Raw genomic sequence first — 25448 nt, 5'->3', positions numbered from 1 at the left:
GACCATTTTTTATAATGTCGCATACCTCTTCATTTTAGACCTGCTTTTCTGATGATGTAAGAGTTTAACTATTTGTGGTTAATCTGCCATTGAATTAAATTAAATCTGAAGGGGTTACCAGAAGAAAATTGTACAAAATATATTTGATATTATTTATAGAATTATGTGGTGCACAATTTTGGAGCAATAGGATTTAATTTTGGGTGGGACTATCTAAAATGTCACTGCAGAAAGAAACCATAAATAACAAAAAATTCCTGTCATGGTTGTTTAGTATAAACACTTATGTACATGAAGATATAGCTTGTCGTGCCTGGTTTAAGACATCATAAAAGATGAGTCATATTCAGCAAAGCTTTGTGGGCGAAATCCAGTCATTTCAATAGGGAATTCACATGATTGGGAATTTCACATGTGGGCAAAAGATTTCTCCATGCAGATTTTGCAACAGGTTCAAGTTGGTCAAGCGTATTTGCCTCATTAACCAACAGAAAGCTGCTTGGTTTGAAAGTGTGTGAGCTGTGCTTCATGCATCGTAACACTTTTGACAACATAGAACACACCTTTTTTGCCCTCAAAATTTGCCCACACCTTAACACTGCTTCTAAGTGTAAAAGTTAAGATCATGAGATGTTTTTTATTGTTTGTTTGTTTGGCCTATTTACAAATGTGTCACTGGAAACTTGGTTAGGACATGGTGTAATGCCACATCTACACTGCAAACAAGCTGCACAATGTACATTTTATAATTGATTACACTCACGTAATGGACAGTTCTAGTTTTGTTTAGTAATGTTAGATCAGTCATCACACATGATCACAGGCTTGATTATGTTATCATTCAGGCTGGGTGGATTTGTAGTCTTTAGATAAAGTTCTAACGTTGATTATATAGCTGTCAGAAGTAACATGAAACATTTTATGGTTATATTTGTACCACCTCTTTCTCTTGTCCATGTGAAATCCCAGTCTCATCTGATCAGCATCAGTTTGTCAGCAAACACAGATGGTGCACAGACAGGGATTCTGGACCTCATTAGGAACCACGGTGTCATTTTACGGGCAGCACCCTAGAGCACGTTCTTACGGGTCTGTATGGCACCAAATCTTATTGAAGAATGTTATTTTGTTATTGACACACTTCTGTGGCTTATGCCTGTCGAGAACAGCAAATATGAATGAAACATGTCACATGGACAATACAAACAAGATGTTTCTGAAATGTGAGTCCTTCGGAGAGCCAGGGAACAGTATGGAACACTTCTGAGCAGCTGTTGGATGGAGAGAGGCTGCTTGTCGAGAAGTTGGAGAAAAAGTGCAAGCCCCACGCCCAGCCTTTTTCCAGGCTGCAGGCCGATGGACGGAGAGCAAGAGAGGGGAAGGAAGCTGTTTTTATCTGGGTCAGAGTTTGGATCTGGAAGCACTTTCCTTTTCCCCCCAGTGCTGAGCACCACCCTGTTTCGCAGTGTCTTCCACCGCAGCGCCATGTGGAAAATCCTGGAACATATTGCTGTTAAAGTGATGGATGGCAGCCCGGTGCGGAATGGGGGGGTGGAAAGAAAAGTGCATCTGCTCCGTCCTTCACAAGGGGGTGTGTGTGCAGAGGAGATGAGATTACAGCTGAAGTCTTGCTGAAGGTCCTCGACCAGACTATAGGAATGAGATCACGTCTCGCTCTGTGATTTAAATTTCATTGTGCTTATTCACAACATTCGTCATTCGTCTGATTGTGAGCTGCTTCTCATTCCTGCTAGTGTGCATTGCTCTGATTGGAAACATTTGGACATGGGATATTTTTCGTTTTATTTGGATGTTCCTCTTTCTGTCGTTAAGTGGAAGGGCAATGGGGAAACCAGGCTGTCCTAACAGATTCCATTCTTGGATGCCACCAAGAGAGAAAGTGCCCTGTGAAACCTCCAGGCCAATAAATAAACCATGTGCCCTGCCATGCTCTTGCTTTAAAATAGAAACTGGAATGAAGGCGTTTGTATGTGTGTATGAGTAATGCGATGGTTGTCACTAGGGAAAGGAAGATACAACAGTTTACTTTCGCCGAAGATTGGGCACACTGGTGATGCAATGCTATATTTTTAAGACAAACCACAGCACCACTTAGTTTCCAATCTACACACATCCTCATTCAGTGCAAACATGTTACTTCATGGCCTCATTTTTGCTGGTGTCACTTGTAAATTACAGATCTGATCTGACATTTATTATGAGCAACAGTGGACGACCTAAAGGAGACATGTCATGGATGGCATATTTCACGCCAAAGTAAAGAAAAAACATCATCAATACATGACATCACAATGACAGTGGCAAAATGTTCCAGAATATGAAATCATAATAACAATAAGCACATTAACAATCGACCACCTATATTTACGCTTCTTCACCTACCAGTATTGACCTGCCCTGATGAACGTCAGTGTGAACCTTATAACTGGTACATGGAGATTAGCCAATTAAAACAGTTGTCATTTAGGCTACGTATAGAACTCTTAAAGGCACAGCACTATTGAAAACAGCTGGTTTAATTTAGTTACACCACTAGACACTAACACTCCGTGGCGTCTACACAGCAAAAAGTGTATTGTGACCACTCCATAAAGGGGTGATGAACTGAGAAAACAAATTTTTCCTTGAGCCTTTGACATATAAGAGATCATAAGAATATCCTGTAAGTTTTAGAACTGAAAACTTCCTTGTTAGTCCAATAAAAGCTTTTACTGACACCAGGCACAGCGAACGACAGGTTTTTCAAAGTGGGGATCTATGACGTCAAAGGGTATCAAACACATATATAATATGCAAAACTGTTATCCAATCATAGCAGTGGGCGTTTACTTCCAAGTCTTCAATGCGGCACGTCCATAAAAAAACGGAGCTAAGCTCAAAACCAGGGTAGAAAATAGCCTATTACTTATTCATTGTGATGTTTTTGAATGTAAAAATTAAGCAAACGTCATAAGTTGACCTCAGACAACAATATAAACAATTTCAAAAAGCCAGTTCATGACCCTTTTAAGGGTCAAAGAGAGGGAGAGATCAAATTCTACACAAAGGTTGTATATGGCCCTATTGAAGTACCTCTGTTTCTGATCGGGGATGTGCTGTCATTCACCCTAGCCAGCAATCACACCACAGCAGTGTAGGCTTTTGTTTACACTGTCTGTGTGGGGGGTGGGGGGGATATTTCCAGGGCTCAGTTCATGCGTTCACTAGGCCTGCTGTGTGATTGTGTAAATAACTGGAGCTCCTGTCAGCCCCCGCCCTCTCTCCACTCCTCATCACCATCAACAATTAATGGAAGTGCAGGGTGGATATCCCTCTCACCCTGCCAGACCCATGACACACACACACACACACACACACACACACACACACACACACACACACACACACACACACACACACACACACACACTTACACATCTGCTTCACTGTTGGGCTCCTGCAAAGCGGAAATGTATAGCGTTGCCATGCCTGAGGAGGTGTGAGAGCTTTCCTGTGCTTGTTTCAGATTCTGTGGGTCACTGGCCTTCATCAGATCGTTCAAATATCTCTGTAACTGGAAATATGTTAGCGGTAATTGCAATGCCTATTGCTATTGCAGGTTTTGTTTAGATCACTAAACCTATGTATTACTTTTCATGGCATATTTTGCCCTGCACCGTTTGTGCTACAGACATGTGTGACACCTCAAATCATACAGCTTGCTTAGGGGCGGCTGTCACTGTAAACAAGACTTAAGATTAATTTCAGATTTAAGGTGCAGTCACATTTACTGTTGCTTTGTGAAATTTAATAGGCGAAATCCAGTCGTTTTAATAGGAATCCATGCGATTGAAGTTAAGGTTCCCCATGCAGATTTTGCTATTTTTCAAGTTGGTCACATTTGCTGTGCTGACCAACAAAAAGCTGCATGGTTTGAAAGTGACTGCTGTGTTATCAGTGCTTCATAGATCTCTACGCTATTGGCAATGGACACTAGTCCTGGTTTTGTACTCAATTTCACTAATGTAACTGCACCTATAAAATTGATTGCACTTCTCACACAACATGGTTGTTGCATAAAGGTGTGGTCACATTGCAAAATTTGGGCAAAATAGCTCCATCGTCAATCGTATAGCGATGCATGAAGCACCGTTTACACAGAGTTTACTTTCCAACCAAGCTGGTTTACTGTGGTCAATGCAGCAAATTCACGTGACAAAGTTGAACCCGATGCAAAATCTACATGGAGAATTTTTTCACTCACCTTCAAACTCAAGATTTCGCGATCAGCGGTAAATGTGAGCACACATTAAATCTGATTGATGGTTTGTGTGGTTGATCCCTTAATTTAGAGGTCAAAGAAAACACTGGGACTGGTCAGTGGGTTCATTATTAACTCCAGCACTGTTTCGACTTTGCATTGTGTCCTTGTAGTTTTGTAAGTATTATGCTAATGTTTTACCTTTTTTTTTTTTTTTTTTTGCAGGATGAGGTGGACAGTTTAAGTCCTGTTCTTAGGGACTATCCACATCTCCATGAAGAAGTGAAAGCCTGGGTGAAAGATCAAAAAGTTCAGGAAATTTTTATGCAAGGTAAGCTTGATCACATTTCATCAATTATTCTAAAGGCCCTGTTCGAACTAAAGGAAATCATTTTTGTTTTTAAATCTCGTGCTTTTTAGATGACACAGCATCAATAATTTGTGCCCACCATCCTGCCTTTTTTGTTTTGGAAAGTCAACATTAACTCAAAAATTACCTTTTTTACTTGCTTAAAGTGATCTCAGGTTATGTCCCGTGAAATTAGATGATTATTGAACAAACATTTGTTTTAACGTTGACTATTTTGGTTGACTCTTCATTTCAGCTAATGTTCATATAGTAATGGTTATGATAATTATGGCAAATAACAAATAGATTTGAAAAAGAGAATGTATCAGTGTAATATTGGCATGACCTTCAGCCTGCATTTCTTGTTCAAAGTTTTTTCTGTTTTTTATTTATTTATTTATTTTTGAGAGAAGGGGGGTGGGGTGGGGTGGGGTGGAGTAGTTCTTCCTGAACCGACTGCCAACTCACTTTCAGTCATAGCTCTTTTCTGGTACGGAATGCCCACTCTTCAGGATCCAAAACAGAAAAGTCCCTGCCTTTTCACTTGGTAAGAATTACAGAAGTAAAAGGGGGTGTTGTTGTGGTCTTGGCAGAAGTTCTTGTTTACAAAGTCCATAACAAAATTCCAGGCCCACAATTAGTGATAATTGTTGAACTTGGCAGTTGACAAGGGCAGAATGGAAAGCATCTCAGAGCCAAAGGTTTTGGTGGGGAAACAGCACAAAAATAAAAAAATAAACGGCCTGTGGTTTTGTACAAACGTCGCCCCATGGTTTATGTGCATGTGAAACTTGATGTCAGGGAGATGCATTTTGGGTTGTTGTAGGCACAAGGACAGTGAAGGGTTATCTCTTCTAGCAAGGCAAATGAGCAGTGTGTTCAGGAGTAATTAATGGGAATGACCTGCCCTGCACTAATGAGCTCTAGTCAGTTTGGACACCTGCCTGCGTTCACTGCGCCTAACAGCATATACTGTAGATACAAGGTTTGATGTGTCATCTCTGAGGTAAAGGTTACCCAGAATGATCAAAAAGAGAGCTTTGCAGAATGCTCACGTTGTTTTTTCCGTACAATGAGAGTAGACTGTGACCAAGGGCAGTTGAGCTCCAAAAAAGAACAAAAAGGCACCATGAAAGTAGTCTGATGACTCCTATGACTCCTGCCCTGTTGAAATGAATTGGTAGCCAGTTATGTGATAATGTGTATAAAGCCACTGTTTATAGAGTAGAAATGCCACACTGAAATAAAGGGACTGTTATTAAATTAGTGTACTGATAAAAATCAAAGTGCGTTTTTGAAAGTGTTTCTGGTTCCTGATATCTCCAGGTCCCTATTCATTGAATGGCTACCGTGTACGAGTTTACAGACAGGACTCAGCCACCCAGTGGTTCACGGGCATCATCACCCACCACGATCTCTTCAGTCGCACTATGGTTGTCATGAATGACCAGGTACATCTGATACCACAGTGTTTTATTCTGTAAAATGTTTTGATTAATAAGATAATATGGTATGAGACGCATATGCTATTATTAATGTAAATTAAAAAAAAAAATAATTATTACAATAAAACTGAAAATTGATGGAAAATGTATGATTTTAAAGCATGCCTTTCATGGTTCATTGTTTAAAAAAAACAACAACAACAGCAAAAAAAACATTTGCTCTCTCCTCTGACTCTGTGCAGGTACTAGAGCCTCAGAACGTTGACCCTTCCATGGTACAGATGACCTTTCTGGATGATGTGGTCCATTCTTTATTGAAAGGAGAAAACATCGGTATCACGTCGCGACGCAGGTCTCGCTCTAGCCAGAACAGCAACACTGCCCACGTGAGTGTAACCTACAAGAGCACACACATATCTCCATGCCTTTATGTGCTTTTGTTGCTAGATGATCAGCGCACCTGCCTTCCTGGATTAACATTGTGTTCACTGATATATGCCAGATTGTATTTCTGTCTTGTGCATGTCTGTCCCAGTGTCTGTCTGTGCTTCTTACTGGACGTTGTGTCTGTAGCTAGCTTTGAAGTAAAGTTCCTATGTGCTTTTTTATTTTTTAAATCTTTTTAAAGAAAACTAGAGCCTTGTAGAAAACACATATCATTGCTCCCTTCATCATTAACAAGACTTCTCTGTTCCACCTTGTTTTTTTTGTTTTGTTTTTGTTTGTTTTCTTCTCTGTTTCCCTGTTTTAAACATTAATTGGGGATATGCAAGCAGACCACAGGAGGGAGACCAAGCGGCTCTACAGGAATCACTCAGGTACCGGGCCGTACCCCCCTCTCTCCATAGATTTAGAGCTGCTTTTGTACCACCTGCATATCCCTGTCTATTATAATTATTTAGAATTAATTTATTACAAGTGTTAATTTTCCAATTAATGCTTACCCCGATTACCGTTTCACGTGCTGTGCTTTTATGGATTAAATTTGGGTGAGATATAGGTTTGGAAAGCATTTTTAAGAGCCATAGGAACTCTTCTTTTAAGCCTAGCTCTGTGCCCACATTTTTTACAGATGTGTGTAGTGCAGTCGTTGCTGGCAAGGAAGTGTTTTTCATATTGGTGGTTTTTAACTTAAAAATTCTCTCTCTCTCTCTATAACCTAAATCCATTACAAGTCCTCTCATGCTTGTGTTTGCTGTTTGTGCTTTTTTTGTGTTTTTCCAGGGTCATTACACACGTGCCCAGGCCAACAGCCCCAGACCTGTAATGAATTCCTCTGGCTCCACCCCCAAACAGGCCTCTCAGGCCCAGCAGCAGCAGCAACAATCCCAGCATGTGCAGCAACAGGGATCCCAGCTACACCAGCAGCAGCAGCAGTCCTCACCAGGTCAACAACGCGGCCCACGATCTTCACGTCGGAAAGGTTCCGACAGCAGCGTTCCAGATGAAGAGAAGATCAAAGATGAAAAATCAGACAGTGGAGGAAAAGGTAAATGTGTGTTTCTTATACATTAAGGTGACAGGTACGTCTGTAAATTATGAAAGAAAAAAAGTTGCTTCCGTCTTCCCCTACCTGTCTTTCATGTCTTGCTCTAAACATGGTGAATGTGGAGGATTTTTGTATTAGTGTGAAATGTTTTCATAAATTATGCTTAAAGGACTGTAGGTCTATGACTGAATTGCTTTGATTCAGTCTTGTTAGGATTTTGATGAGAAACGAAACAGCAATTGGAGCTCTTCACTCAGAGGAATTAAAACAAAATCAATCTCTGGATTGATTGGATTTTCCTCTATTATGGCTTTCATGTTATGCAAAGGCCTTTTATATTTGGCTCGGTCTAGTGCTTTATGTTTAAGTTGACGAAACCTTCTACTGGATAGGTTCAGTGTTAGCTTCTTGGCCGAATGGCCACCTGGTAAAAGATCATTTAGATCCTTCCATCATAATTCCTGCAGTACAGTGTTTGGCAGGGTGCTGGGTCTGTGAGAGATGAGGTGAGTGCAGCCACCGCAGTGAAATGGACATTTTAAGTGTGCATAAATTCTACCGGAGTCCCATACATCACACTTCTAATGCAGCACTTAAAATTCAATCAGCCTTTAACCTAAGTACAAAATGACATCATCCTTATCCATTCTTGATTAATCAATTGGATCGAGTTTCTTATGCACTCAGCTTGCATTTAATTATTTGCTGGTGGCACGTTTTGTGTCAAAGTTCTTGTTTGTGTTCAAAGTTCTTCCTGACAGAGTGGGTCTCTTTTTTTTCTAGATCCTTCTAAAAACAAAAGCAAGCAGACAAACAAGAGGAGGAAAGCAGATGAAGAAGACAAGAAGGGTAGTCTCAAGCGGCTCAAAACGGAAGCGTCTGACCTCTCTGAGAGCAGCGACTCTGAGAACTCTAACAAGCTGAGTGTAGACTCTTCATCAGAGCACAGTTCAGAGAATGAGCTCAAATGCAAGAGCACTTCAAAAGTTCCTGAGGAGGAGGAGAAGTCCCAGGGATCCAAACCCGTGGACGAGTTGAGTGTAATCAACAGGCTGTCTCCCTGGGACGAAATGCAGGATAAAAGCGTCAAGCCGGTGGCCGTGGAGGTAACTCAGTTGGCAGACAGTGAACGGTCTGGAGAAAAGAGATCTCAACTGCCTCCTCCAGCCTCCTGTACACAGAACCAAGCCTCTGTACCGGCAGAGGTACAAAGCTGCATTGTCGAGATGAAAAGCACTGTGAAAACCCTCCCCAAGGACCATTACTGCACAGGGACACCTCGGATGCCCAAGTGCGTGATTGATATCACAGAGGATGCAAACACGCAGCCCAGTTCCAGAGAGAACTCTGAGGCCGTATCGGCCTTGTTGGCATCACAGAAGTGTGATGCCTACATCCCCGAATCGAGACATTTGGTGCTAAACGTCTCCCACTCAGAGTGCAGGAGGCCGGATGGCGAGCAGCCGCAGAACGCTCGCAGCATAGGCAGTAAAATCGAATTCGCCCACTCTGAGGTCATAAGGCCGGTGACATCAGTGAGTGAGTCAGCAGCCCTGGGCGAGAGAGGGAAGCTCCAGCAGCAGTATACATCTATGGTCATTAAAAATGCCTCTCTAACCGAGGACATCAGGAAAACCCATAAACTCAGTCCTTCTCCTGAATCACCCAAACCTAAGTCCAACTCGTCCCCTGACATCCTCAAGCCCAAGTGCAATCCTTCACCTGACATCATAAAGTCAAAAACTCACAGCATTCATGAATCCTCCAAGCCCAAACCAAATACATCTCCTGAGGTGTCCAAACATAAACCTCGCCACCCTGAAAACCTACCTACAATAGGCCGTTTGGCACTCAAACCTGATCCAGATGTACCCCGCTCCAGTTTTAAGCCTGTGCTAGCCCGTGGGGCACTCTGCGAATCCACAAAAAGCCCTCTTGTTGTTGACAAAAATGAGCATTTTACGGTGTACCGGGACCCTGCGTTGGTGCGTCCTGAATCGGACGGCAACCACGTGGCGTACCTGCACCCACACCTGCATTCACTACATGGTTCTTCTCACACCACATGTCTCACACCCAGCTCACACCACCCATCCCACCTCCTCCCTTCTCCCCCCATGAGCCACTCGGTGCACCACCCACATCTGCTGTCCTCCGTACTGCCCACAATTTCACCATCCTCTCTCCTGGGCAGCCATTCCCGGCTGGATTCCACAGGACTCGGGCACCTGGCCTTGGCCCACCACCATTCCCACCAGCAGCAGCAGTTCATCCAGCAGCAACAAGGGTTGCTGGCCCAGACACATGGAGGTGCCTCATATAACCAGCTTGGCCTCTATCCAATCATCTGGCAGTACCCTAACGGTACCCACTCCTACCAATCTGGGTACAAGTGGGTACATCCCGAGAATGCTGTCAATTCAGACTCCAGCCTACGGAGGGTAAGTGTGTGCGCCTGTCTGTTTACTAGTCCTGGCCATTATAATTTATGTAGACCGTATTGCAGCAACTTGCATTGTGAATTAAAATGCACAACGTGTGACTGAGGTTGTTGTAAGGAGATCCTTTAGAGGATGGACAAATACTCTCTCTTTCTCTTGCTGCTGTCAGGGATTGTTTGTTTTGAACTCAGCCTGAAACAATCTATCCTAAAGCAATTAAGCTTAATGTGTGTGAGCATGTGCTTGGATGTGCTGTTTCATGTCTGGACACATTTCCTAGCAATTGGAGATACACGTTCATGATAATTAAGTCAAACTTAAAACTTATTTAAAGGGTTAGTTCACCCAGAAATGAAAATTCTGTCATTAATGTCGTTCTGCTCACCCTCATGTCGTTCCAAACCCATAATATCTTTGTTCATCTTCAAACTCAAATTAAGATATTTTTTATGAAATCCGAGAGCTTTCTAACCTCCCCTATAGACAGCAACATCATAACCAATTTCAAGGCCCAGAAAGGTAGTGAAGTCATCGTTAAAATAGTCCATGTGACTACAGTGGTTCAACCTTAATGTTATAAAGCGATGAGAATACTTTTTGTGCACAAAAAAAAAAAAAAAAGATTTATTATTTATTCAACAATTTCATCTCTTCCTTATCACTGTTCACGTGAGCTCCACGACGCATACATGTGGTGCTGACGCAGGATCCGGCCAATACTGAGCCGCCGTTCTGACGTAGAACCCGGAAGCGCCGCGCTGTGTTTACAACGTGAAAAGAGACTGTCAGGGAAGAGAAGAAATTGTTGAATAAAGTTGTCATTTTTGGGAGGGTTTGTGCACAAAAAGTATTATCGTCGCTTCAAAACATCAAGGTTAAACACCTGTAGTCACATGGACTATTTTAACTATGTCTTTACTACCTTTCTAGGCCTTGAAAGTGGTGATTACGTTGCAGTCTATGGGGGGTATATCTTAATTTGTGTTCCGAAGATGAACGGTCTTACAGGTTTGAAACAACATGAGGGTGAGTAATTAATGACATAAATTTTATTTTTGGATGAACTAACCCTTTAAGGAACATTCTGGGTCAAATACAAGTTTAGTTCTATTAACAGCTTCAATAGCTATGTTTCCATCCACCTAGTTTTATGCGCATTTTGGGATATCACATAATAAAACGCTGGATGGAAGCACCAAGATGCACATAAATTCTAAAAATGTGCATAAAAACTTGTGCGCTCAATTGAGTCGGATACATTTTTTTATCCGATAAGAAAACATGCACATAAACTATGATGGAAACACTTACACAGAATAGATTCATTGATGCGCATCAAAAAAGACATGTGACACTGCGCCGGGACGGCATAACTGGACAAACCAGCAGATTTCTTTGCACAGCATTTGAAATGCTGTTTTGGTCATTCTCAAAGGAAAGTCTGTCATTGCCTGAGGAAAGTCTGTCATCAAAAAAGTGGTTAATCTTTCTGTCATCACCGCTTTGTGTCATCAAAGTGGTATAATTGCCTCCCAGAACTGTCTTACAATACTACGTAGGATAATGTGACCTGGTTTATTGCGTTTCGTCTGTGTTCTCTGAGGCGCAAGTAATTTTTATATATTAAATTATTATATACAATGCCTTTTCTTACTGCAGTAACTTCCATTTTTCTTATATCTTTCTGGTTTAAGCACCTGTTTATCAGGAAGTGACGATTTTGTCGTCTTCAGCTCACTGGATGGAAATGCTACTCTATCTCCCATTTTTCCCATAAATTAAATTTGCAACTATGCATGGAAACATAGCAAATGGCATGAAGGGTGTTTTACCACAGAAAATAATACAATAGTTTCCCTATAGACTTTTTTCCATTTCTCTCAACCCAGAATATTCCAAGATAATGTAACTCAACTGTAATTACTTTGTTTCATATTGTTCATTATAAGCATGTGTGAGAGAAATCACAGAATATCACAGAATAAGAGTAATTTTTATGCACAATTTGTGTGCTCTGACTTCTGTCAGAGAAGTGTATGTTGCCTTGAGTGCACTATGACCTTCTGAATGTGTTTGTGTGTGTGTGTGTTTGTGTGTTGCAGAACACTCCCAGCCCCTGGCTGCACCCGCCCACCCCTGTAACCTCAGCAGACAGCATGGGAATTTTAAGCCATGTCCCGGGCAGACCAGCCAGTGCAGAGCCTCATAGACCCATCAAGATCAGCTCACACTCCAGCCCGCCACTCTCCAAAACCCCCGGAGAACTCCACAAAGAGTGAGCACGCATACACTTGTGTCTCTCTCTGTTATTAACACACACGGTTAATCCATTCCCACAGTCCTGCAGTGCCTGGAACTACGGCTAACTGTTAAATACCTTGTGACCAGAGGTGGAACAAATGCCATGTGATAGGAGCACTGTACGCTCATTCAGTGACTGTGCGCATAATTAAACTATTCTATTATAGCCCGCTGAATGTCTGTACTCATTTGAACCACCCCCAGTGCAGTTACCTAATATCTGAGAAGGAACATACTGTAGCACCTACACTAGAATAAATATTAGTCTAGCATCACTATTGCACAAATCCCTCACGTATTAAAATATTAAATGTGTTTGATATTTTCAGATATGCAGGTATATCAGAATTTTTTTAAAAAATTTGTTACTAATGTTTTCTATCATTCTATTTTTTTACGGTGTTGAATTTTTTTTTTTTGTATTGCTTCCTCAGGGATCAGGACAAGAATGTGTTTGTAGACCCTCTGCGTGGCCTGTCCAGTATCCACCTTAAGCAAGAGCCGGACCGCAGCCGGACACCTAACAACAAGGAGCTACACCGCCTCTACATGGAGTCACCCCATAGCAAGCAGCAACTACCACCACGCATGCAAGATGGGCTCGACCGCACCAGCAAATATAAAGAAGAGAACCGCCGCATCCTTCTGGAGAGCATTGAAATGGCCCCCTTCACAGCCAAGATTCGCGCCGGAGAGACAGAGCGTGAGCCCTACTCCCGCATTTCCTCCCAGCCGAAAAGCCATGAGAAAGAGGTGGAGCACTCTGTGGCTGATCTGTACAAGTACAAACACTCTATATCCCAGTCCCTCCCTCAAACCAACTACTTCACCACGCTGTCAAATAGCGTTGTAAACGAGCCACCACGACTTTTCCAATCCAAAGATCTCAATCCGTACTTCGACAAGGCACCCGCAGCCTCTAGCCCCTTGTCTTTGAGCTCGTATAACTCTAGCCACACCAAGTCTTTGTCCAAGCCTCCCCCTCTCATTAAGCACCAGCCAGAGGGAGAGGGACTGGTGGGCAAGATCACCGAACAGCTCAGTCAACAAGCACCCATACACTCACTCAGTACCTCAGTGGTGACACTCAGTGAACGCTGCAGCCCAGCCATCTCTCCCTCAAGTCAGCCCAAGGGCATGCCAGCCTTGCGTAGAGCACCAGTCTTTCGCCCGCCCACCCAGCAAGCGCTTGACCGCAAGGAGGGGGCCTACGGTCGCCTTTCCCCACCCACACTCACCCCCATTCAGCCTGTTAGCTCGGCAGGAAAGGTGTCAGAACAGCAGAAACCACCCACCCTGCTCCCAGAGCTCAGGGACGAAAAAAGCGGAGCCGAGCTGGGCTCGGCCGAATCCTGGCAGGCTAGCGGGGAAGCAAAGAGCCACGAGAAAGTGGCCTGGCATTCAGAGAATAGCCAAGGGAAGCCGCAGGCAGCCATGGCATCTGTTATTGTCCGCCCTTCTACTTGCATAAAATATGACGGTTCTCTAGGTCCCAAGATTGCCTCCAAAGAGCAACTTGGTGGCAGATTGTTTGCTGGCCGCACTCAGTCAGACTGCCTGAAAGTGGCCGAGAGCAGGGAATCTGGGAGAGTCATCCTACCAAACACAAATTTGGAGGATCCCAGTGATCAGTACAACAAAAACTTGATTAGAGCATCACCAGGTGTCATTCCCAGCTCAGTAGCAGTTGTGGCCAATTCTGTGTGCAACACTAGGACTAATGAAGCCATTTCTACTGCCAGCAGCACCTTTAGCACGCAGAGCTACAATGGAGCAGATCTGTCGTTCTCCATCTCTGGCACTAGTGGTAGTTCCAGACTGGAAAGCACTGCTTCCAAAATCCGCCCTCCCACTGTTGTTGAGTCACAGGAGGGAGGTTCGAGAACCACCTCCCCTAGTTCGCTGCCTCAGGCCGGCTCTGCTGGCTCCACACAGGCCTACTCAAGGAACTATGTTCACCTGAAGAAGGCCAAAGCGGCTCTGGCTGCGGCACAGTCTCGTGGTTCCAGCAGCGCCTCTGAGAGCGAGAGCAGTAGTGTCAGATCCTCTCAGGACTCGCCCACCATTGCCCAGGATAATTCCATGCCCAGCAATCCTCCCAGCAAAGCCAGCCCTTTGCCCAACGGACAGCCAGCACAGGTGTGCCAGTCTAACTACCACAAGCTCAAGAAAGCCTGGCTCACACGACACTCGGAGGAGGACAAAAACACAAACAAATCTGAAAAAGGCGGGAATCCCATATCTGAGCTAATTAAGCCATGCTCCGTCAACCTGATTGCCCCTGCTTCTAGTGATGTGGATCTAGGCAAGGACAGCAAAGTACAAGAGGACAAGCTGTCTCAGGAGGACAGAAAGACACGGCGTACCCTCAAGCGTTCCTACGAATCGGGCTCGGAGAGCGGTGATGACTCAGACTCTAGTGAGAGCAAGCTGGAACAAAGGACTAAACGGCAACCCAAGCCCACTTACAAAAAGAAGCAGAACGACCTGCAGAAAAGGAAGGGAGACAATGAAAAGGAGGAGGATGAGGTGAAGCCAAATGGTATTTTCCGGAGTGCCAAGGAAAAAACCAAGCTCAAGCTGGCCAGTACTAGTAAGTGCACCTTAGTCCACATCACAGTTTGAACATGCGTGTTTAGTACACTGCAAAATCATTTAGCTTGCCCGGTCTCCCAAGGGTCTTAGTACATTTTTAAGGAAATTTTAGTTTCTATGGCACATTTGATATTAGATAAAGTGAATATGTTAGTGCATGTTCCAAGTGTTATTGTATTGAAATTATTCCCAGAATAAAGGCTTTAAAATGTAGTGACTTCCTCCACCAGTGAACCAACTTGTGTTACCTAGGCTAGAAATTATTTTAACCAATACCTAAATAACTGTTTAGACATTTGAAGCTGTTTTTGTACTGTGGGCAATGCAGCTTTTATAACATTTTGGCTATCATTTTTAGTAGTTAATATTTAATAGTACATAGCAATTCAATGCTGATTAAATGACAATTAAATCCAGCTTTTATTACATTTTGGTAACAATTTTCAGTATTTAATTGTAAATAGCAATTCAGTGCTGATTAATATTAATGTAATAAAGGTCACAGCAATAATATCAAATAATGATAGTTTAGAAACAGACTCAGTAAAGAAGAACCTCAAAATGTTAAATATTTAATTAATCTTAAACGGTAACGCACACAGCGTAGAGGAGAATGACAGCACTACTACTTTGAATATTAAGAATTTTGGCATAAACATGTAAATTGCAAACCTACAGTAAAATGATTGACAATGAAAAAATTACAATAGTGATTAAAATATTTAATTCAAACTAATAAAGGTTTGTACTGGTCTTATTCATCAGGTCTCACACACAATGAAAACTTCTTGTTCCTTTTGAGTTTGGAAAATTTGTTACACAGTAATCATCAGAATATCTCTTCTTCTGTCACTGAAAATGTCCAGTTTTAAAAAAAACTTCTTACGAACACTCATTTTAAGTAGCGTTTAGTCAACTAGGTGCCTATAGCACATTGAAAATATACTTGACCGGTAATAAAGAGTTCTATTTATGAGTATCCATGTTTTATTGGATTTTTTTCCCCACTCATATACATATATATCCCACAATATGGAAGTAAAATAGATTGTGAATGCCGTTGTGAATGTTTCATGTTAACTGTGTGTGAGAAAGAGAGCAAGGTGTGTTTGGTGAACATCTGGATGGCAGCTGTGCAAATAGCTTTTCCTAGAATGCTCACGTTTATGTGGAAAACATCTCCAAGAGCACTTGGGTTTTTATTAGCGCTTTCTGATGATTGCTGTGAGCAAAATGGAGCCTCTTTGTAACTGCATAGCTTCTAAAGCTGTAGGTCACTGTAACGGTACAGCAGGTCACAAATGTCAGTTACGCTTGCTTGTGGTTACAACTAAAACATTAACTCTTCAAACCCTGCACACTCACCATCCCCACCTAGTGATAGACTGATATATCCCGGCCACGCTAATTATTGAGTAATAAATGTTTTTATGCAATACATTGTTTAATGGATAAAGTAATGGAATCTATGATATGCTATCTGTGGAAATAGATGGCATTCCCCGATCAGTACTGAAGGACTGGAGGAAAGTAAAGAAGCTAAAACAGACGGGTGAGTCCTTCCTGCAGGATGACTCGTGCTCTGAAATCGGACCCAACTTACAGAAGTGCAGGGAGTGCCGCTCCATCCGCACCAAGAAAGGGGAAGAGTCTGCCCACTCACCTGTCTTCTGCCGCTTCTACCACTTCCGCCGGTGAGTATAAAGTGAGGAGCTACATACCATATTTGCTGTGCACCCATCAGACTACATGGTAAATAGGAAGGGGTGTTGCTCCCGCACAAATATTCAAAAACTCTAGTGCAGTATAAATAGACAATATAAAGCCAATAAAAAATAGAGAACATGCCAAGAAAAACAGAAGATGGTTGTGTCTAGGTTTTAGAAATGATGAAATAGCTTTTTTGCAAAATGTGAATTACATGGTCTTAAAATAATGAAATCTCTACTTGTCTGAAAATAAGCAAACAACATTTCTTTGAGCATGAGTCATTTGAATTGAACCTTGTTAAACTGTAGCTATCCCACAATTAATTGTGTTTAAAAGATTTATTGAAGTTATTGAGTCCCATCTGTGGGCACAAAGTAAATGTAGATCTGTGTTTTCAGTGGCAAAGATTGGGACATGGATTCTAACTATTTTTGACATAAATACACAAATACTTACCGTTGCTAGGCTCCTTGATGGTTGTCTTTAATTATTCTTTCCATTTAAAATAGGCCAGGCTCATCTTGGTTGTTCTATGAAACGAGTCTAATGTCATCTCACAGAATGCACTAGTATTAAGTACTTGTGCTTTTCAACCGTGTCTTGTGTCAACGGTTTTCTCATTTTGTTGTTATAGAATTGCTCTTAGGAAAGGAAATAAACTCTAATTGCACAGTCTCCTCCTCATTTCCAGCCTCTCGTACAGTAAGAACGGAGTGATCCGGATTGATGGCTTCTCCTCTCCTGATCAATATGATGAAGAGGCGCTCAGTCTCTGGGCTCCTGATGGTTATGAAGAAAACACCCTGGACCTGGAGACCTCTAAATACATCCTCAGCTACATTGGAGACAAATTCTGTCAGCTGGTTTTAACTGAGAATACTGCAACTACATGGATAAAGAAAGATGGTGCGTCATACTGCCCACTAGAGCCTTTCCTATTTATTTAACAGTATTAAAACATACATGACCTCCTAAAACATTGTTATCAGTACACCATTATTTTTACAGCAGACTGCAAGTCAAAAGTGAGAAAGGAAAAAGAAATAGTGGGTGAGCTCTGTGAATGTCCGTTTCATCCTTCCCCTGTTTGCTTTGCTCTGCAGCCAAGATCGCCTGGAAAAGAGCGGTGCGCGGAGTGAGAGAGAGCTGCGACGCATGTGAAGCCACATTGTTTAACATTCACTGGGTCTGCCAAAAATGTGGATTTGTGGTGTGTTTGGACTGTTACAAAGCCAAGGAGAGAAAGAGCTCCAAAGGTCAGTCGTCATTTTCATATTCACCTTTGAACACTGACAGTGCTTGTACTCTCCTGCTGTTGATATGCAGTAGGCTCAAAAACCCTAACTGGACAGGAAAAATGCCCAGATATTTAAAATGCGGGTGCAAAAAAAGTCTCTAGTTAATTATTCTGCTTTATTTATTTTTATTTACTGTTTTTTTTGTTTTTTTTACAGTTGTGACCTGTAGCTGTCAGATTTTCGTGTGATTGTTGTTAAATGTGAAGCTATTATGCCAATATATAAAAGCTTTTTTATTTAATTTTTTATATAATTTAAATGTGACGGAAAAACAAAACACTAAACTTGGTTATGGTATTTACAATTATTTAGGAAAAAAGGCGAACTACAGCTACAGGTTTTATTTTACCATGCAAAAAAAAAATGCATGAAAAACAAAAAGCTCACAGGAAAAAGCATACATTGACTATAACATAATCAGTTATTAATTTTTCATTGTCTCTCTCGTTTTTTTTTAATGATTTGATGAAAGACAAAACTGTGTGTTCAGTTTTTTATATAAAAGTAAACAAAATAAGCTTAAAATACAATTAATAAAGACATGTCATAAAAGGTATAACTTATGACTGCTGGTGTGTAGTTTTCACTTTGGTTTGAATGGCGGCACTTGTGTGTGTTTGTGTGCTGTACACAAACACATTGTACACAAACACATTGGCAGTTGTTCTATGACTGTCTAGCTCGGCTGTCTCAGGGGGTTGAGATGTGCCTCTATCTCTTCCTCGTCTTTGTTCACCTCATTTAAGTCCCCCATTCCTGCTGCAGATCTTCCTGTCTTCTCCAGGCTTGAATTCTGCCGCAGGGCATAAAAAAACCCCTCCAGCTCTAGAGGTGTCATTTCTGCTGAATCACATCTGTGCATCTTTTCCTAAAAGGCTCAGAGCTCCTTATTTACTTTGAAGCATAAACACCACGGCTCCTCTACGGGAAAATGGGCCAGTGACAGCGCCCTTCTCTGTGCATGTTGTTGCTCTCAGTCTCTGTGAGTAATCCACCTTTTCTTATTCCGCAGATAAAGAGCTTTACACCTGGTTGAAGTGTGTCAAGGGACAGCCTCATGATCACAAGCACCTGATGCCAACACAGATCATTCCAGGAACTGGTACGGAAAGAGATGCGTTCACTCTTGTGTGATCCCAGATTGCTTGTAGTTAAGCCTTTGGCTGGAAGTAGAGAAAGTGTGCTTCTTTGACTTATTTGTTTTGTCTGTGTTTTAGTTCTAACGGACTTGGTGAACGCTATGCACATGCTCAGGGAGAAGTACAGCATTAAATCACACTGCTCGTGTGCTGTGAAGCAAAACACCCTCTTCAACAAACTGCCATCCACCAATGGTGTCTCCCAGGTATGTGTGTGTCAATGGGCAGACCATAGTCAGGGTTGATGCCATTTTGTAATTTTACACGAATACAAACGGAGCTGTGAGGGATGTTTGGTTGTCGTACTGGATGTTGAGAATCTGATGTCAGTACACTTCAAAAATTATTTTCCTACTTCATATTTTTGTCTTGTTTTCCAATACAAATATCTAAACATTCATAAGGTAAGACGCTACAGGCATAGCACTGGTCAGTTTTGAGATTTTGGGTTATTTGGCTTTTCACAAGATGTTTTTTCAGACTAATGGAAAGAAAATATCCAACATACTCTTTTAAGAAAGAGCCAGAAATCTCCACATCAGAAGCACTTGCATACACCACACATTACAGTTTTATTCCTACCTATATTCTAAAGGTTTTTGTTTATATATCATTTGGCTGATTTTAGACAACATTTTATTTCTAAAAACATGGTGATATTTTTTTCTTTTTTTGGCTGTTGACAGTATTTTCTGATTATGTATGGAGTGAGAAAAAAAAGAGATATCCAGAATCCCTTCCAGAATACATTTGACTGTAATATGTCAACAAAATTAAACTTTGAACCTGAAATTTCGAAGCTGGCTTTATCCAGTGTTCCAGATTTATTGTAAATGTGCAAATTAGTGTGTAGTTATTTATTTAATGTCATTTGCATATTTAAACAAAATATTTCAGAAAATTATTTCAGATTTTTTTTATAATCAACTGGTAAAGTATGATGATATCAATTAGTTTGCGATAAATCAAGACATTTACTTGAGAAGCAAAATGAATACCATTGGCAGATATTTAACTCGCTTATTTTTTTTTCAGAAAACAAGACTTAACATGTTGTCATTTTGCATTTCATGTAAATATATCTTTATTTTAGAATTTACTGGACAAAGATAAAAAGCAGTGCAATCTTAAAAGAGCCAAATATTGACAAATGAATTGCTCCTATCACTATATAATAATTTAAACCTGTTAATTTCAAGGAATGGTATCGGACATACAAATGGAAATCTGCCTCAGCAATTTCTGTAAAATGATTCAATCAAATGCCAAATCCAGTAATCACATGATAGGTTCATCCTGAGCAGCGTGAGAAAAGTAATGGACACCATTTTACAACACTGTATGTTTGCTACTTCAGCAGTGACCTGGTGTGACTCAACTCAATTCTGTTCAATAGATTGCACTGTTGATTGTTCAGCCAGTAAAACATTAATACATTTTGACAAAACGATCAGATGTGATTTAAGGCCATAAGACAGTACATCCCATTGAGCAAACCATACATCTATCCCTCTCAGCCACATTTCCGTTCACATGAAATGAAATTGGGCATCAAGCCTTGAGTACGCCTCATGAAAGTGCGTGCTCTCAGTGTAAACACAAACTCTCACACTCTCTCAATCACGCACAGATTTTCACATTCTGTTCTGCGTTGGAATGTTGAATTCAGTCCTGGTTCATCTCTCAACCACTAAAAGTCCACAATATTTCCCCTCACTCTCCTCGAACTGCTGAGCTGTATCTGACACACTCTTTCTTTTCACAGGTGTTACAGAACGTGCTCAATCACAGCAACAAAATCTCTCTGTGTAAGCCTGAGGGCGGCCAGCAGAACTCCTCTCTGAAGGTGGAGGCCAATGGAGGGAGCAGTCCCGTCAGCGACACCAGCACCGACAGCAAGTTCACCCCGCCCGAGTCCCAATCGCCTCTGCACTTCCTGGCCGATCTGGCCGAGCAGAAGTCCCGCGAAGAAAAGAAGGGTGGGTACAAAACAATAAAACTACAATAAAAAAAAGGTACGATTGAAGTTATTGGTAGCCAGGTGCCGGAGGTCTGCCAGCTGCCCCGTGTTTTTCCTTTCTCTGCAAGCGTGTGCGTGGTTGACAGGCCGCCAACATTCCACAATCCTCACATTTAGTGGTGTACGTTACAGGCCTTCTCAGTTGTGAGCTCCCACAGTCTAAAGAGCTCACTTAACCACATGTTTATCCAGTTCTTCAGCTGCTCTCACATGCCGAACACGCTGCTCTCTCCAAATGAACTGCACTTAAAAGACCATCAGCCCTGTGGTCGTTGGCACACGTTCAGTTCAGTTTGTTGCCCAGTGCAGCATATAGAAGTTTCTTCATTTAGCAGCTGTGCTTAAGTTACATTTTTTGATAAGTCTGCATTTTTTGCGTTTTATGTCCGCTCTTAAAATATAGTAATGTATTTTGCTTTGCTAGTTTTTTGAGCAGTATGTTGTTCTCGGTACTTGAAAAAGAGCCTACCCTCAAGTCTGTGATATTCTCTGCTGTTCTCTAGATATCTCTTTTCCCCCAGCAGCATGATTTGAGGCATTTGATCTGGTAAATCTAATACAAAAGGTTATGGGTTTCGCTACTTACATTTCATTGCAGCTTTAAATCATAGTAAAAAGTCCCACTAAATCAGTTTCCTTACAAAATATTTTGGAAATGTTTTACCAAAAGTCTTACTGTTTATTTTGCTTTTGACTTTCATATGATGTGAAAGAGATTGAAATCTGAGGTTTGAACAGTTGTACACCTGTGCTTCTCTCCTGCAGAAAATAAGGAGTCACTGGTAGGGAAGATAAAAGAGGAGAAGGATCAGTCAGATCCTTTGGAGTCTCTGCACAGTAAAGCATCATCCCTGGAGCAGGGATCAACCCTACGAGACCTCCTCACCACCACCGCAGGCAAGCTGCGCCTGGGCTCCACTGATGCTGGCATTGCATTCGCTCCTGTGTATTCCACTGCCTCGCAGGTCAGAAAAGCAACATCTACTGATCACACTCAATCAGAGAGAATGTATTAGTATACAGAGATGGTAACATATACACACCCAATCAAAAGTATGCACATGCTTGACTTTAAAGGAGAACTCCGGTCAATTTTAATATTGAGCTCATTTTTTTGTAAATTTGGAGTGCTGTCAGTACAGAGAACAACGACAAAAATCGGTGTTGCCTACACCGTGTTATCCTCTTTTTAAAATTTGCACCCTGTTGACTTCAATGGGGCAAGTTTTAAACCTGCCTTTAGCCTCTTAACATCCTTGATATGTCATTACAAGTGCACAGGTCATGTGAGTGATTCCTTCAGAGTGAACACGAGTGAATCTGACTGCAGTAGATGTGAAAGATATTAATAAAAGTGATATTAATTCAGCCAGCGCACATACCTGTATTTACTTCCAGTTTTCGTTCGAAATCCATAGTAGTCGATTGTCGAGTTCACGCGCGTGATCATAGGTAACTAAACCTATGTGCGTGAACTCGACAATCGACTGCTATGGACTTCGAACGAAAACTGGAAGTAAATACAGGTATGTGCGCTGGCTATAGCAACGGTGTAGGCAACACCGATTTTTGTCGTTGTTCTCTGTACTGACAGCACTCCAAATTTACCAAAAAATTAGCTGAATGTTAAAATTGACCGGAGTTCGCCTTTAAAAAGCTTTTGATCTAAAGGTTTATGATTAAAATGAGATTTTTAGTAATTATTAGTAATAGTAATAATAAGGAATGACTTGGCGTTTCCATACTTTTGACTGGTGGGCAATATAAATATACAAAAACTAATGTTCATTGTCATAAAATAGCTTATAGTTTCATTTGTTGTCTTCACAGATTGTCAAGAGTGGTCGCAGCATGCCCAACATCCTGGATGACATCATCGCCTCTGTGGTGGAGAACAAGATCCCGGCGGGCCGTGGCACCAAGCTGAACCTGAAGCACGAGCCTCTGGAGGAGCCCAAAGCAGAGAAAAAGAAAGCAGTGGAAGAAACGCCCAAACTGTACACTGACATCTCTCACTGCTGGCTCTACGAACGCAGGCTGCTCTGGCTCAAAGACCACCGCAATAGCAACAACTGGAAACTTTTCAGGGAGTGCTGGAGACAAGGACAGGTCTGTGAAACAAACCCACAAAAATACAGAATCTTACATTATGTTCTGTTCTGCTGGAGAGGTGGTTCTTTTGAAGCCAAAAAAATTGCCAAAACGGCAAACAAATCCTAATTCTCATGTAGTGTTTTGGGTCACTCCTCTTGAGGCTTTTCCACTGATATTCTTGCTTCCAGGATAATCCTAATAATTTTGTGTGCCTCTCAGTGTTACACAGAATCATTATCCATCTATACTTGATTTTGTTTCCTTGATCCAGTGAATTTCCATATTTTGTGTCCTGAGGACTGTGTGGAAAATGAACCAAGCATCAAATATAAATTGGCACTGGCGAGTATATGAAATAGTGTTAAGGTGCGGTCACATTAGCGAATTTTCAGTGACATTTGGCATGAAAAAAGCGTTGAGATGTATTAAGCACTGCTCACACAGAAGTCACTTTCAAACCAAGCAGCTTTCTGTTGGTCTGTGTGGGGAATTCCTATTACAATGACTGGATTTCTGCCATGAATTTTCACAAATTTTTGCACCTTTTCTTGCCAGTTGGTTTGATTATCAAATCGCAGAAGCTGAAATTTAATTATATAAATATAGTCTTGCGCACTGTATAGTGAAGCTATGACTTGGTTCTTTTACAAGCGAGCAGCTCGTGATCCAGTGTTTTTAGTGTCTCAGAGCAGCTGGTTTTGCTGCTCCACATAAACTTCATCTCTGCAAGTGCTGTGCATTTGAAAACGCAATACACGCCAAACGTGTTCCAAAATTTGTAATGAGGAATCTGTTTTAGACAAGTTTTAAGGTCTCCCTGTCGAAATTTTCACCAAAATAAAAGTTCTGTGGTTTAACATTTGAAATCAAAGAAAGTACTTTTTGCTTTTGTTTGGAAAAATAATAATAATTATTATATTATTATATTAAATATTCAATAAGAAAAAATCTATAATATCACTGTTTATGTAAAATTTGGTAAACGATGCAACATTTTGGTTAATGCAATCTCTGCTACCGCTGGCTAGAGTCTCTTTAGCTCAGCAGACAGTTGTTGTCTGGTTTGTCTTACTTCATTCTGCATTATATATGCAGTGTGTGTCCAGAGAGAAAGGCGGCATACATTAGAGACCATTTATTCAGTGTCTACTTCACAAAGGCAATTATAGACATTAAGTGCTTTGATGCTTTTATAAGATGTAATGCCTCTTCACATGTGCTGCTCTAATGCAGAAGTGGGCATATAGGTACTTTACAATGAAATCTGTTTTTCTCTAATGGACAGAAGGATACAGAAGAGGTGTGAGGTTGAAATCTTGAGGCATACATCCTTTTTCTCTAGTCACACGCAAACAGAGGTCTCTGGCTGCATCCCGAAATCAGCCCCTATATCCACTACTCCACTTTTTTGCACCAAAAGGGCTGTGGATGCCATCTTATGGCGAGATTCAGTAATTAATTTGGCACAGCACTTAAAGTGCATGGACATTAGTGTGCATTACATGTGCATTGGCCGTACACTCATTATTGGGGTGCATTAAAGGATTGAATGAATGCACTCAATATTGCCCACTATGGTGTTGTGCATCACTTCAAATGACTGTATAGTACACTAGGTAAGGGTATAGAGGGAGATTTTGGACACAGCCTCTGTCTCTGCCGCTCTGGGTTTTTGAGCTGCACTTCCTTTTCCAAGATGACATTTATTGACTTCTGCTCAGTGGACCATGACTTTACAGCTCTGCAGGAAGTAAACTGACATTATGAAATGTTGGTCTCCCAACACATAGGCTTTCTTGGAAAACCTAGGAAGCTGCCTTTGTAGGCAGAATTTTTAAGGTTCTCAATGCAAAGGCTGTTTCAAAGGGTAGACATTGTTGTTATGTTTCTCTCTAAAATTTCTGAAATAGTCAGACAGTATCGCATATATTCATCCCAGAGGCAGTTCTATAATAAATAACACTGATCTCAGTTGACAAATCCAAGATAAGTGAAGACATGAAAAAAGTCAGTTTTATGTTACTGTAGATTCGTATGAGATTCTTTGTCTGTGTATATTTAGCTGCCTATGTAGTGCACGCATTTTTGAGGATGTGCACTACTTAGCCTTGCATGTTGTTAGGCTGATCTGTTGTCTGTTTTTAGAATTTTCATAACTTTTGAGAAAAAAACAAATAATATTAAATCCTTTTTCAATTTGCAGTCAGGCCAGCAGTTTCAGTTTTTACTTACTTTACCACAAATGACTGATACATTTTTATTTTAACCAATATAACTTTTTTTTCTTCACCAAATAATTTTACAAA

At 41.3% G+C, this 25448-nt stretch overlaps 1 protein-coding gene across 4 annotated transcripts in view; it reads left to right on the top strand.

The window, feature by feature from the left end:
- The window catches only part of jmjd1cb (jumonji domain containing 1Cb), a 128748-nt gene that overhangs the window by 97232 nt on the left and 6068 nt on the right, over nucleotides 1-25448 (top strand). For 2 of the 4 annotated variants that reach the window (XM_079850933.1, XM_079850935.1), the window contains 16 exons: nucleotides 4487-4592; nucleotides 5937-6061; nucleotides 6298-6441; nucleotides 6832-6873; nucleotides 7280-7544; nucleotides 8328-9985; nucleotides 12088-12260; nucleotides 12721-14879; nucleotides 16374-16575; nucleotides 17283-17497; nucleotides 17695-17847; nucleotides 18902-18991; nucleotides 19107-19234; nucleotides 20794-21007; nucleotides 21814-22013; nucleotides 22879-23157. In XM_079850933.1, the coding sequence (XP_079707059.1) occupies nucleotides 4487-4592; nucleotides 5937-6061; nucleotides 6298-6441; nucleotides 6832-6873; nucleotides 7280-7544; nucleotides 8328-9985; nucleotides 12088-12260; nucleotides 12721-14879; nucleotides 16374-16575; nucleotides 17283-17497; nucleotides 17695-17847; nucleotides 18902-18991; nucleotides 19107-19234; nucleotides 20794-21007; nucleotides 21814-22013; nucleotides 22879-23157 (6153 nt within the window). Of the gene's footprint in view, nucleotides 1-4486; nucleotides 4593-5936; nucleotides 6062-6297; nucleotides 6442-6828; nucleotides 6874-7279; nucleotides 7545-8327; nucleotides 9986-12087; nucleotides 12261-12720; nucleotides 14880-16373; nucleotides 16576-17282; nucleotides 17498-17694; nucleotides 17848-18901; nucleotides 18992-19106; nucleotides 19235-20793; nucleotides 21008-21813; nucleotides 22014-22878; nucleotides 23158-25448 lie in introns of all 4 variants that reach the window. The other 2 variants (XM_079850932.1, XM_079850934.1) reach the window with 2 other exon arrangements.

This window comes from Squalius cephalus (assembly GCF_949319135.1).
Source record: "Squalius cephalus genome assembly, chromosome: 19".
NCBI classification, from domain to species: Eukaryota; Metazoa; Chordata; class Actinopteri; order Cypriniformes; family Leuciscidae; genus Squalius; species Squalius cephalus.
Note: the sequence above shows the minus strand (reverse complement) of the source record. Positions and strands in the feature narration are given on the sequence as shown.